A 13808-nucleotide genomic window follows, 5' to 3' on the forward strand; every position below is an offset into this window, starting at 1 on the left:
TTAATGGGGAAAGAGAAGGGGGTCGTGGAGATAACCACGATTTTGAGAGTACATGCCTATATGGATGACCACAGGCGGATGTACATCAAGAACGCCATGTCTGAGTTCCATTGCAGCCCTGGCAACAAGATCAACTTTAGATTGCATGAGGTTCGATGATGCACAGACTGTTCGCAGGTCAGTGTTCCCCAGGTTTTCTGCCAAAGCCTTTGGCAAAACAACTGCTGCTCCTGTTGCTGGTGAGTTCAAATCGTTTGATGGGAAAGTCGTAAAAGGGTCGGGTTTGCCGTACATTTTGAGTACAAAAAGCACGACTAGTAGTAGAAACGTCACAACTAGACATCGAACGCCTCCTCGATAGAATCGTGAACAAATGACGTAAAATGCGATTAAAGAGGGCAAGGTTGCGACAAAGTAGAACACCGAAAAATATAGAGCAATTCTGGAATCGTGAGCGATGGTTGGAGGTGACGCATACAGACGAAGTAAACCTCCTTCTGTGCGACTAGCATAGATATTTAATGCAGGTAAAAAATTCTTGGTAACTACAAGGTCATCCTCAAGAAGAACAACATAATTAGATGTGCGGTCCTGCCTTAGTTTCAGAGAGATGCAGATGATCATATCAAGGACGAATTTGCAAGGGCCATCAAAGACTTATGAAGGGTGAATAAAAGTTTTAGGTCCGAATACCCGACGAAGACGCTTCAATTCCATACTGAATGCGTCGCCATCTGTGGCATTGATGTGTCTAACTGGGGACAAGAGGAAATTAACCTTCCCTATGGCATCATAAAGTCTTGTTCTTGCAAAAAACAATGTTTTAACCAAGGCGACTGAGGTTTGTGTAAGATAATAGGGGTCAAAAGCATCAATTTTTCGGCGCCTTCTATTTGATGTTATCATAAGAATTAGAAAATCACGATTCCCACCGTAGTAAAACCTGTTATTTAGTGAAAGAGGAAGCCACTTTTTCAGACGCCACTGACCAATTAGTGTGTTTACTTCTGCTAAGCGAAACTCATCTTTATCGCGAACTGGAGAGGCGATCAAAAGCCGGTCGGCGAAATTGTAGATATAAGGTTCAACAGTGCTGTTGATAACGTAGACCAAAAAGAGCGTGCAAAAAAGACTTAAAATTCCACAGACGAGTAGTTTGTTAACCATCTAGAAAAGAAGGTACCGTAAAATCAAGCAAGCACTTAAATAAGATCTACCGCAAAAGCCTCAAAAAAGAAAAAATTATATTATTGAAAAGAATATTAGTATTAAAAGTGCATCCGAAAACACGCGAAAGGCTAACAGAAGTACAGACAACGTTTAGTTGCGAAAACTGTGAGTGCAGACTAATTCAAAAGGATTTTACCGAAAAAACGAAAGAATAAAATCTTGAATAAACCCCCTAGAGCCCATAAATCAGGATACGTAGAAAAGGCTTAAAAAATTAGTGTTAGCAGGTCGGAAAAAAGATCCTACGAAGGATAAAAACATGAGCAGACATTGGCACTACGTCTTCAACTTCCATTTCTGACACGCAAAGCAGGTAGTGAATACAAACAATTTAATGCTCACGATCATGTCATGGATAACTAAGGACTAACAATAATGGAAACAAACTAAGATGCCGCAGATTTGAATTGGTGCAATATTTATGCTGTAGTTTAAGGTCATAAAATTGTTTGCGAAGCGGCAAAAAAGCAGATTTTTCGTAAGATGTTGGCTGAAAGCTAAGATGCGCGGATTAAAGCTACGCAAAATTTATTTGTCTAAAGGCTGCAGGAAAATAAAATTAGCTTGGCAGTAGTTTAGGGTTACAAAGTGTACTTGAAAGATCCTAGTAAGCGCAAGATTAACAACAAAACTTTACTTACAAAACAAATTTTTTAATTTTTAATACATAATTTTGGCGTTATTTTAATTTTGCATTTTTGCTAATTAAATTTCTCTTATTTATGCCTATTACCTCTAAAAAGATTTAAAATTTGTTTGTGTTATTAATTTTTAACCCTTTTTATATGGTTAAAATTTACATTTTAATTGACACAACAGAGACACCTAAAACAGTTTTACTGCTCCCTAATGCAAGCGCCTTCTACGACAACCCAGAGTTAGTGGTCATTTAGTTCGGGAATTGTCATGGCGATCTCAGTCGCTCAGATGTATCAGGAGCGTTTTTATAGTGGCGCGTTTGCAGTTTTGTCAAATATTGACTTCATTTTGTTGCGCGTTGAGTTTCTTCTGCTGTACAAGAAGTTAATCCCCAGTATTATATTCGCCTCAGTTGTGCAAATTGTATTTTGGTAAATTGATGAGCATTTTTTTACCTTTAGGTAACTAGGATTCCTGTACTTCTCCGACTTAATGCAACCTTTGTCGCTGCTACGTTTTTGAGTGTGGGTCTGCTACTTGATCTTGGGAAGAGCTGGCTGTTGCCAAAAATTGAGTGTATTATGTGTCCTCTTTTTAACTGTCATTTATAGATCTTCTACTTATGTCAACAGGATTTGATATGGCTTCTGAAGTCGATATTGCCTTGAAAAACAGGGAAATTTTTTCTGTTGAAGAGTTGTCCTTTCATGCTGCCAAGGGATTCAGGATATTCTTAAAGCTTATTAATATATTTGCCCCCTATCGAGAGCAGCGCCCACTCTTGGTACGCGTTTTTTTTTATGGACAGACTGCATGTTTGCTCTCATTTTCTTACGTTTTCGTGGATTATTATCTAGTTTCTGATTTTGTCCTGCATAATGAGCCTTCTCCTCATTTGGATTGGTTTAATTGCGAAGGAGCACAATCTAACATATGTTGTGGTCAACATCTTCCTACTTCTTCCGGCCCTCATGCATCACCGAATTTTTTCACGAACATGGTCGGTGTTAAAGCCTTATATCGATCAAATCGAAGCCGAGTTCGATCGGGGTCAAATCGAGTCTATTGCCGAAAGGGAGGCCGGGGAGAGGGAGCTCTGGGAGCCTCTTGCCACCTCCTCATTTTTCAATCCATCTGAGCGAAGGTACAATACTTCCACAGGTCGATTTGACAATTTTGAGGTGGACGTCGACGACTTTGATGCTTCCGAATCACAGTTCATCCAGAGTTTTAGTGAGCTCCCTTTTGTTTGATCTAATTTATCCTTGGCTTTTTTCTTAATATCCTTGACGGTTTCTTTCAGTTCCCCACCGCTTGCACATATCAAAGGAGAAGAATAAGGTCGCACTTGACGCAATGACCCGGGAAATAATGGAGACCTGTAGGAATCAAGAAGATATCGATGAATGGTTCTTGGAGGTCACTCAGGACCCGAAACACCCAGACAAGCGTAGTCAAAGTGGCAGCATGACTGAAAAACAAACTCGTACAGCTGATCTCAGTTCACTTAACGCCAACAGTGGCGCCACCGGTGATCCAACTCTCAATAGCGAATTTGATTCTGCCGAGTGGGAGGAATTTTCGGTAAGTGATTCACATCATTGCTCTACACTTTGATTATTCGTCTCCTTTAAGGATACTGTACCACAAGTTGGTAACACTGCGGTTATTCCCGACGATGTTATAAATATGCCACTTACGAGCGTTACTGAAAGGGCCCCCAATCAACATGGTATATATTTATCCAAGTGTCCCCCGTTGTATGGACTCTTCGTTCATCACAATATCATGTTTTCAGTGGTAGCTAGTGTCAAAATAACAAGATCCGCCCATTTCCTTTTTTGTGCTATTTATAGAGCGACATACTTTAAATGGGCCCAAGACTAGATATCTTAAGCTCATTTACATTAACGGGACATTCTCCTCATGTTCCCGAATTGCATAAGTCCGCTCTTACAGGCGACCATGGATATGATATTGATTGCAGGAGGAACTTGGCTGCAAGTGCCAGATGCGTTTTTGTATTAGTGTTTAATGCTACACCTTCCTGGGTTTGAAGAGCCTGATCATGTCTCGATGATGTAGAATTTTCACCTAGTGGTTTGGAGTAGACGCAGTGTCTTTAAGACAACCTCATTCGTCCTATTGTCTTTCTGTGCAGCGGCTCCAGTGTGTGCTTGTGTTTGCGTTTGGGAGGAGTGATGCTGAGGCAATCAAATGACACGATACGCTTCGTTTCTTGTACTCCTCACACAGCCCGTTCGGCGGCGTCGCTCGTGTTGCTCCATTGCGTCAAGGGTCACCAGTTGGGCGATGGGTTTTAGAGCCTCTGCCACTGCGGCAGCCGATGCCGAGGGAGTGGTCCTGCGACGACGTCACACTGCGCCGCTGGACCGCTCAGCTCGCCAATGCAGCCCTTTTACCATCAGTGGTCGATTTGTAAAAATATCAAACCATTAACACCAATCTCGCCAATTGTCATCTTTAAGTTCTCGTATTTTTAAATGGAATGTTGCACCCTCTCACTGGCTATCGATATACGGTTTTATGCAGCTGATCTTTGTACAATTACATATTTTTGTAAAAAGAAATGAAGATTCGTATTGCTTTAGTGTTTGTTCGGTGGAAGTGAGTAGTGGTTCCCTTTCTTGATCAGATTAGGCAGATAAGTTTAGTCGGAGCTTACTATGAGAGTCCTACAGGTGATGAGCATCGAAATTCAAGCTTTGATTGAGACGTTTTAACGTGCTTAGTTCTTCTTGCACCTGTTTCATCTCACTGCATAAAGTGATACCAGTACTTGCAAAATTAAGTGGTAGTCGCAGGTCTGATGCTTGGAAAATCCTTAAAATCCCTTGCGATTGTACACGCTACTTGAGGTCGCAGTTACGTCATCGTTTTAAAATCTTTCATTGGAAGAAGCTGTGTTAAGAATATTGAAATGTCGGCAGTAGTCTTCCTGAGATAGTTGAAATTGTCAACACATTCATAATCCTTCGGAGTCCAGAAGTTGGCGTTTGAATCCCCTGCTGTCCTGATCCTAAAAATCAGAACTCTTTGGCATGGGACTTTTACGGATGATATTTTTAAAAAGAATATCGACTTAAGCCAGGCGATCAGACGGCTCAATCCAACATTTGGATTTGGGTATATTCTATTTTACCTAGGTTTGGAAAATTTTATTTGTGAACTCTAGTTGTTCCGCCTTTGCTAACGTAAATGTTAATCGAAGGTTAAAATTTGTCATGTTTTCACTACCAATCAGTGGTGTGGAGCCAGCATTTGCAGTGAATGCAATGTTACGTAAAGTAAATCTAGAACCTGATAGTGTTCAAGAGGTACGGTTAAACTCTCGGGTCTCTCCCTTCTATGCATAATCCCTCAGTGATGCGCAGGAAAGGTCTAAAAATTCAAGTACTTCAACACCACAGAGATAAATATTTGCAATAAGATGACTTCCATCTTTTTTATCCCAAAATTTCCCTACGAACCAGTTCTTCAATCCATACTGGCGACGAAAAGGATGGCAATGAGACTGCTTTCATTCTCCCATGGCTGATAGTTTACAAGAGTTGGGTGCCACAGGAGCAGAAGGTCCTTATCATTGTCCTGCTCTTTTCTTTCAGACTGATGAGGATGTGGAGGCAGAAGGATTCGGCGATGACATTCGTGAAAATGCCAAATCCTAGCAACGGTGACAGCGATGAATCTCCCCATTTTTGCCACGTTTTGTACAATGAAGAGCTTACCTTTTTCTAAGTTATTCCAAAAGAAGCAATTCCTAGACTTGACCTTTTAGTGAATAGATATCCCTTGCTCGGACAGCATCGACAGAGCGACTGATTCAACTTTCCGCTATTATCAGATCTCATTGGCTAGACGGCTCCAGTGATTTTAGCGGTGCACTTGCAACCAACCCTTCCCTTTGTCCAAAAGCTTTAGCCCACTTTTTAACATTGAAAAGCACGACTCAGATCGCAGGAATCATTTCCTATTGAGTCGCGGAACTTCCGAGTCCAGTCCTAGTTCGAAATGCTACCATCACGGAGTGAATAGTTGCCTTTATCATTGTGGTACTTAAGAGTGGAAGATTTGGAGATTAAGGGGTTCCGTTTAGGGCACAGAAACTCTAGATTAATCTACCCCAAAACCTTGAACACTGGTGAGTCAAGGTCTTTGTCCTCCTTACGAAGTAATCACAGCCCCTTGGGGAGCTCCGCACATAGAGAAGAAAGCCATTATTGAATTGTCAGAATATGAACGCAACCGCTTCTTGACCTTGACCCGGACAAATGACGATATGTGGTTATTGAAGAAATCCTCAGATGGATTACTCTTGGAGGGCTCGACTTCGTACTTGTATAGTGAAGTATTGAGATGGGTGGGAACCTTCCCTCTGCCGAGGCACAACCAAGTGCTCAGGAGGACTGATTGACAGCCCTCTTACCAGTAGAAAGTAACACTACCCTGGTCTACAGGGTTGAAGAGAATAAGACTGCACACCAATTATCGCAGGCACGAGACATGCAAATTTTTCTTTCTGAATGTACCCACGGTATAAAGCTATGACGAGCCAACTCGAGTGCGCATCACCCTGCGAGACAGTTAATCCAGCAGGGAGAGTGTGACCTTGGAGCAAGTGAAATAACAGTCCCGCTTCATTGGGATGTCAAGGAAAAGTGACCACTGGAGTTAGTGAAGTAGCTGACTCAAAATGTCTCTTGATTCAGAGCGTGAAAAGACATCAAAACGCGAATTCCGGAATAAAGTGCTATATTGTGAACATAAAATGAACTTCAACACCCTCCCCCACATCAACTAAAGTAAGTGAAGAGACCGCTAACAGCCCGAAATAAAGGCAGGATGTATGCAAAGCGAGAGCGAAGATCATTAAAATAATAAAATGATGTGGGAGGTAGAAGGAGTGGTGTTGCTAGTCCAGCTTCTCTCCACTCTGACCGCTGGTCACAGTGGCGGCGCCCGAGGCAGGGTCCAACTTCAACTCATACGTCACGTCCACCACACCTTTCCTAGGCTCGCTTGTGGTGCTTGGCAAGGCGTAGGGCAGAAGGAAGAGCATCAACAGTGGTACAATGTGTCCCAGGTAGTAGAAGTTCCTGAAACAGAAAGTATCGGACCAAAAAAAGTCGAGCAGAAGTAAGAGCGCAACTTAAATACCCCCATATTCATTTTATTTATATTAACATAATAAAACGATTTGCTATTTGAGGCAAAGATGAAGGAAAACCATGTATTGCGCAAAAAACAGAAGCGTTGGTGAGGATGAATACTTTTCAACAGTTAGTTATAGGAGGCGTTCGTAATGAGTCAATTCGTTAAAATTTTCAGAGAGCCTATAAGAGCCCAAAAAGAAAGCAGCCCTCAATTTCACCGCCATGTCAAGAGGGGCTCATCTAGGTGGGGGGTTACAATACGCAATACAAGCTTGTGACAACAGGATAACATCTTGTAACAATCCAGGAATCATTCAGTCAAAGAGGCACTGATGCTCAAAGCTGTCATTACTGCAGAAATAGGTGCTATTGTGACGTGATGAGTAGAGAAAGATGAGAGCAAATCAAGGGTGGGGCACCTTCAAAGTCTTAACTGAGAGAGCCACCAGAGGTACATTGCTTCCGTTTACCGGATACCTTACTCTTCGACTAGTGAGAGTGAATCCCGAGAATCACATCTATTGCGGCCGATGGACCGGAGAAACGCGCTGAATCACGAGTAGTACACTAGTTTACCTTAACCTATTTGCCCACTTACAACTGTAAAATGTCATGAAAATAATTGGGATCCTCGGCGTAGAACGGACGCTAACATGGAGAAGGGAGCGTGAGCAAAACAGGCAGCTGGTTTTCATCGTACACTCCTTGGGAAATGTGAAAAAGTTAAGAACCTAACCTGCCCACTCCATCAATGGTAATAGTATGTAATTTCTTGAGTTAAACCATCACTTGTTCCCTGTGGAGCCACTAGCAGATCCAGGGCGAATAAAAACTGCGCTAGACGGCAGAAAATCAAAGACGCAGCTGATCTATTAAAAGCTTTAAGCAAAGAAGTCTAAAAAAGAACGCTGAAAGAAAAATCGGGTTGAGATGCACTACTACGTGGACATTGCCAAAAACGCTCTACCAAATACTTTCCTATTTGGGTGGGGAGAAAAAAAACGGAGTTCGCATCATAACCTTAGTAAGCTTTAAACTAGCATCACCAAGTTAGTACAAAGTCCACTTCAAAGCACAAAATTGACAACTAGCAAAACAGCAAGTCTATTTTTCGATTCGCTACGCTGTTAACAAGCAATTCAAGAGCCAAGAGCACTTGATCAAAGTTTTAACGAAGCAAAACAGCCACGAGAACTAAAGTGTCCATCGGGCGAAAATCCCGTCTTTGAAGAATTACGTTCAATAGCAGTTTGTGGCATGAAAACAGCTTACAAAGAGGTAACGAACATACTGAAGCATGAGATATACATGGCAACACCTACCCCCACAGCTTGAAAGCCAGTGAGGTGTCGAGAAGGAAGAAGCCCATTCCGAGGTAGTTGAGAGAAAAAAGTGCGGCGAGATTGGTGACAATGTCGTAAAGAAGGTGGTACCAGTAGCTTTCAATGAAGCAGGGCCGTAACCGCGCTCGACAGAGCCTGTAAAAGAGGATGCATTACAGTTGCTATTCAATCGAGTCTACATGAATGCGACTTTCGAGCACGAGAGTACATTTAAAAAGAAACGAAACCACAGGAAATCTCTGAGGTGATGAGTGGTACCAAAGATGTCTGAAAACTTGGAAGCATCTCAGTCTGATCGAGAATTTGATGGTCATTTAAAATCGCAGCTAATAGGGCCACAGTCACTCATGTTTACCTACCCTTGCGAATGGCCACTCGCCATAGTTACATTTTCATTCCATGCAATTTGACTCGCCCTCCGAAATGCATGATGTGCCTCATGCTTGATCGCATATACTTCATCTTAGACACGCCAAACGATGGAACTACTGAATAAACCAAAATTTCACTTTCAAATCGTTGAGCCCATCATAATGAAACCAATGTATGGGGTACGATTCAGAGTCCACGATTAAGTATTGAAGATCGAATGAGAAAGCTTCCGACAACTTAAGGTGGTGTTGTACTGGGTATTGATGTAATACCTACTTCTTATCTAATAGTCGTTGTTCAGGCACCAGCCAGATCCTGCTGACTTGCAAATGCCTCGCCAGTCTCACGAATTCCGATTGCCTGTCTCGAGGGGGGACGCTGCCAACACACATGCGGGTTCGTGTAGTAGCTATCTTCACGATTAGTCCGAATAGGGGCGTCTCAACGGACGTCAAATACCGTAGTACGGTGATGGGGAGAAACCACTCCGCAATAAAACATTTGAATGGTGTAAAGGCGATTGATTCCAATATGACCATAAATGTCTGTGACAACTATATTTAGATGGGGCTTTACGTTGGGTAACGCAGCAATGCAATAAAAATGAAAGCAAAAACTTGAGAGTGTTACGGACAAGAACACACCTTCCAGTCATGGTAAGGAGAGCTGCAGAGAGGAAACAGAAGTAGTAGACGGGGTAAAAGCCATGCCAGAAGGCGGAGACGAAGAAAACCGCGACGACAGCGAAGCGCCTGGGCGCGCGCTCGTAGACACACTCGCGTAGCCACCGAGTCGTGCCAATGTTCCAGTTGTCCAGCATCACCTTCGTGTTCGTCCCCAGCTGGCAAAGACAGGAAGTGTGTGAATTTTATTTTGAATGCAATTTAATGGATAAGATGCGCAATCTAACGGCTCCAAGGAGAGCTCGAAAGATACATTTCGATAAGTACTGTAAGACTGACACAAATAGAACGTGAACTGCTTGTTAAGCAAAAGACTTATCATGTCGATTGATGACAAAAGTGCAGATAACTTGGACAGGAAGGAACTGTGACCATAAGTGATATTTCAAAGTGGATGAGTTCCCACATCACCGAAAGTAGGAAGCTTCCTAATCTAATCAGTTAACTTGGGTGAAAACAGATAAGTTTATAAGGAAAACCTATTGGTGCCTTCGTCAACCCAGAGCAGATGCACTGAAGGGCATTTTTTTGGTGATTGCATCAGAATCTTATTAGAGGATGGAAATAACCGCAGTGAAAGGAACACTAGGACACAGATAAACATCCAGAAGGTACAACCACGATGCAAGTGGAACGAAAATTAGGATACGGTTCTATTCTACTTCATCTGATAAAGGCTTGGTAGGTTAGTAGAAGGTAGGAAAGTAAAATGCTGGGCGAAAGTAGTAGAAACGATAGAAGACATCGGTTTCTCACCCCTTGGAATTTGGTATTTTCGGTTGTTAACTCATAAGTCCCAGGTTAACTTTAATAACCTCCTTAGACGGAAAACAACTAAAATACTTGACTATAATAATAAGGTGTAAATTGTTTTCGGTGGTGGGGTAGATAGTCTGATCCAGGAGGAACAGAAGAGACGTTCCCTATTTTCCACATAAGTCACGTCAAATTGACACCTCATAAAGTGGGCATCTTAAAGTCTTGAGCGAGTTTGGATTTTTGTATGTAAAAAGCAAGCGCTTAGGGCATCAAAGTGGAGAGTAGGATGAATAGCACAACCACAGACAGTCCCGTCAGTGTTTCATGAATCCTCTCCGAAAATTCAAATCGAAGCACCTCATGAGAGCCGTAAGCACTGATAGACTATTCTGAGCGGTAAGAATCAAACGTTTAGCGTTTAAAACTAAAATTATCCCTCATCAGGGACGGGATCAGCATTTCACAGCATCTACAAAAACCACCACTCAGACACTAGTGAGTGTAAGTGGAGGAGAATTCGTGAAAAAGGTACGGACTACAAGAGATGGGAATAGCACCAGGAGCATTCGCAAAGCGTTCAAGTAATGGTAGCTATAGGATCAATTATAAAATACGAAATAATAATGACGGTTTTTGTAGAGGTTAAACGGTGCGAAATCACAAAATCTAACAAAGCAGAAAGTACACAAGAATCACTTTATTAACCATCTGTCAAAAAAGGACTGTAAAAGTAGGGAAAGATTTGAAGGTAAAAATGGTAGATTTTTTCTCCATATTTGAAAAGAAATGCACTAGTGTGGGGAGCAAGGGAATAATGAGAGGATAAAACAGCATAAACCGGGAGTAACTTGCCTCAACATCGAAGAAGCGAGCGTTAATAGCGTTGCGATACTCCGGCTCCAAAGTGCCGTTGGATGAAAATCCCGAAAAGCCGAATCCGGAAATCAACATCGCCAATGCACCTAAAAAATACACAGGGAAGAAGAAATTAAGGAATGAGTGCCTAGCAGGAAAGAGGCACCAGATTGAACACTAAAATATTCTGCTTAGAGAAAAGACAGGTACACTTACTAATTGACCAGGCGCAGTAGAACTTTTGCCTGAGATAAAAACCGTACAGAGTGAGCCAAAAGTACTTTCGGAAGATGCCCAATCGTTGGAACTCTTCGGCTGAACAGGAGGATGCAAAACACTTTTAATGAGGAATTCCGGACCCATGAAACAGATTAATATCATATTTATAATCACTAATCGCCTTGAAGCAATAAGCACGTAAATAGTTCTGATGGCGAACCACCTTCGGTTGCTGAATTGCTAACAGTAGGCTGGGATAAGGGGTAGATGGCGCACGGATGATTGCACAGGCAATGATGCAAAGGCGAGGTACATCCAAAAAACATGAGAATGGACTCACGCATTCACTGAAAGCCGTTTAGAAAAGGTAAATTTACCAGGTTAGTGTAGCAGATGTGATGAATGCACTTTAATTTGAACTAAAACAGCAAAAAGATCAAACGACGGTAATATCTAACCCAGTTGTCGGGTAGGCGTTTACGCGCCTTATTAGCGGATCGCTAGTCCCACCAATGTAGTCAGGTGGCTTTCAAAAAAGAAAATTATTAGAAGCACATGAGCAACGAGCTCTCAAAACTCTCCAATAAGTATGAAGGAATAAAATACACAATGAGGTAGGCACATCCTATTAACAAAGGCACTGCCAGACTTCCAACTGCAATAGTTCGATAAAAATTGGAAGATACGAAATTGCGACTTACAAATGAGATACTCCGGTCCATAGCGACTCAACGCGTAAAGGGTGAGAAGGACGTGAAAAAGAAACGCAATTGCTTGTCGCCTAAGAGCTGCCTAAAGGGGAAAAAACCACTCCGCAAGTTCAACATGCAGCGATTGAACGTCCGGGAAAGTGATAAGCACCACAAAGTACCATAAGCCGATATTTTGAGTTATTTATACAGAGCATCACTCACAAGAACTACCGCAGAATACGAACCAAATATCCCATTAATGTCAAATGCACCACTTAAAATCAAAGCCCACATCATCCAAACAGATATTTAGAAAGTACCACAAACCACATAGAAATGATACAAAATCTCGCCTAAGATTAAGCAGCTATCAGCTTTGGTTTCTGCGTCTCACTAATTGTGACAACAGATTAGTGCAGCCTCAAAATTAATTTAACTGATTAAAGAGTTACGTGAAAAGTTGGGTTGAAACTCCCAAAGCCAAAATATCGGAGATTGGCGGAGATTCACCAAACATAGACACCAAATTGAACTACGTTTATAAAATAAATTGTTCAGGGGAAAACTTTAAATTAAGTTTCAGCACGGAGGGAGCAAACCTTTGCATCACGGATTTGTTTCTTATTCTTTGTCTAAAAGTACACAAGGACAAGGTCAGAGGCATGGAAATTTAAGCAATTAAGAAGTAACTACTCGAAGTAAGATGGCAAGGTGAGTGAAGCCGCTGAAAGCTTACTACAAGTTCCCGATCCAATGGATCACTAAATAGGTCTTCTTCGCGGCCTTCAATAAAACATAAATACTCGGTGTAGAAAAGGAATGGTCCAACCATCGAGTTTTGGAAGCAGAGAAGGTACCCAAAGAAGGGAAGCAACATTGGTAGATTTCTAAGCCATACAAGAATAACGTGGGAATCAGATTTACTTTATTGCACGCAATCTGTGAGACTCTCTTGAAACACTTCTGCCCTCAGTCAGAATATCACCATCGTATAGATTAAAGGCGAGAGATGAGAGCTTTTGTGTTTGAATCATTAAAGGTCTAAAAATGGACAGATGTACCGGAAAACTTACGCAGTGATATCAACAGATTGCTGTCTTGCTTCTGTAAAATCTAGCCTTTGAATGTGAATCCATGAAAGAAAAGTCATGGTAAAGAGAAGAACAGCGTATTGAGCGATATGGGGAGGGAGAACAATCATCAAAAGGTAAGTTGGCATAGCCTGTAAAAACAACAGCATGACGCGTCTAATAATGCTATAATTAAGGCAAGACACATACTCTTCGTAGCACAAATACATGACAGTGACGCCAATAACGACTTCTGTGAGATGTCGCTGTGTGATTGTATGCTTTTGCGGAGGCAGATAAGTTTTCAAGAGGAAACCAAATAGAAATGCCAAGACCTGAGACACAAAGAACGCCATCTTGAGGGATAATATGAAATAATATGACAAAACCTGATCAAGTGGAACACCAATAAGGGTGCTAAGAGTCTCAACCAAAAAGAGCACCATCAGTGTTGCCGAATGTGGGTCGAGGCCAGCCGCGTCGTACTCCTAATAAGTATCAACAAGGAAATTTGCTGAACATAGTGATTAAACTAATCCAAGCAAATAAGAGCAGAAGGTAATGCTAGGCAGTGGTGAAACTTAATTAAGGATGCTAAAAGTGGGCTGCAAAGTCTATTTTTTGAACGTTCAGAGTGGTGCAATAAGTGATTTTATAATTCTGGCCCCCAACTGGCACCATTGCATATGTCAACTTTAAAGTGACAAATTAGGTGGATGTTGAGGTAATGATATCGGTTAATGCAGATTTGGCTCCTGTAGAGGCTTACTGT

The 13808-nt window shown here is 41.8% G+C and overlaps 3 protein-coding genes across 3 annotated transcripts; 1 reads left to right on the forward strand and 2 right to left on the reverse strand. All coding sequences in view use genetic code 11, as the record gives it.

The window, feature by feature from the left end:
• EGR_02582 (hypothetical protein) lies at positions 1 to 1525 on the reverse strand (the record flags this gene model as incomplete). Its single annotated transcript, XM_024491831.1, has 3 exons — positions 1 to 314; positions 990 to 1167; positions 1490 to 1525. 3 exons carry the CDS (start codon positions 1523 to 1525, stop codon positions 1 to 3), a joined length of 528 nt encoding a protein of 175 aa, XP_024353646.1.
• A 611-nt stretch (positions 1526 to 2136) lies between these two features.
• Positions 2137 to 5558, forward strand: EGR_02583 (hypothetical protein; the record flags this gene model as incomplete). Its single annotated transcript, XM_024491832.1, has 6 exons — positions 2137 to 2300; positions 2339 to 2445; positions 2481 to 2653; positions 2727 to 3102; positions 3173 to 3453; positions 5496 to 5558. The coding sequence occupies 6 exons, from the start codon at positions 2137 to 2139 to the stop codon at positions 5556 to 5558; spliced, it is 1164 nt and encodes a 387-aa protein (XP_024353647.1).
• A 1244-nt stretch (positions 5559 to 6802) lies between these two features.
• On the reverse strand, positions 6803 to 13717 carry EGR_02584 (Membrane-bound O-acyltransferase domain-containing protein 2; the record flags this gene model as incomplete). The annotated part of the gene is made up of 12 exons (XM_024491833.1): positions 6803 to 6986; positions 8366 to 8521; positions 9403 to 9599; positions 11059 to 11162; positions 11272 to 11370; positions 11976 to 12066; positions 12566 to 12598; positions 12703 to 12853; positions 12891 to 13007; positions 13040 to 13371; positions 13426 to 13524; positions 13664 to 13717. 12 exons carry the CDS (start codon positions 13715 to 13717, stop codon positions 6803 to 6805), a joined length of 1617 nt encoding a protein of 538 aa, XP_024353648.1.
• Positions 13718 to 13808: the final 91 nt, after the last annotated feature.

This window comes from Echinococcus granulosus (genome assembly GCF_000524195.1).
Source record: "Echinococcus granulosus chromosome Unknown EG_S00012, whole genome shotgun sequence".
Classification (NCBI taxonomy): domain Eukaryota; kingdom Metazoa; phylum Platyhelminthes; class Cestoda; order Cyclophyllidea; family Taeniidae; genus Echinococcus; species Echinococcus granulosus.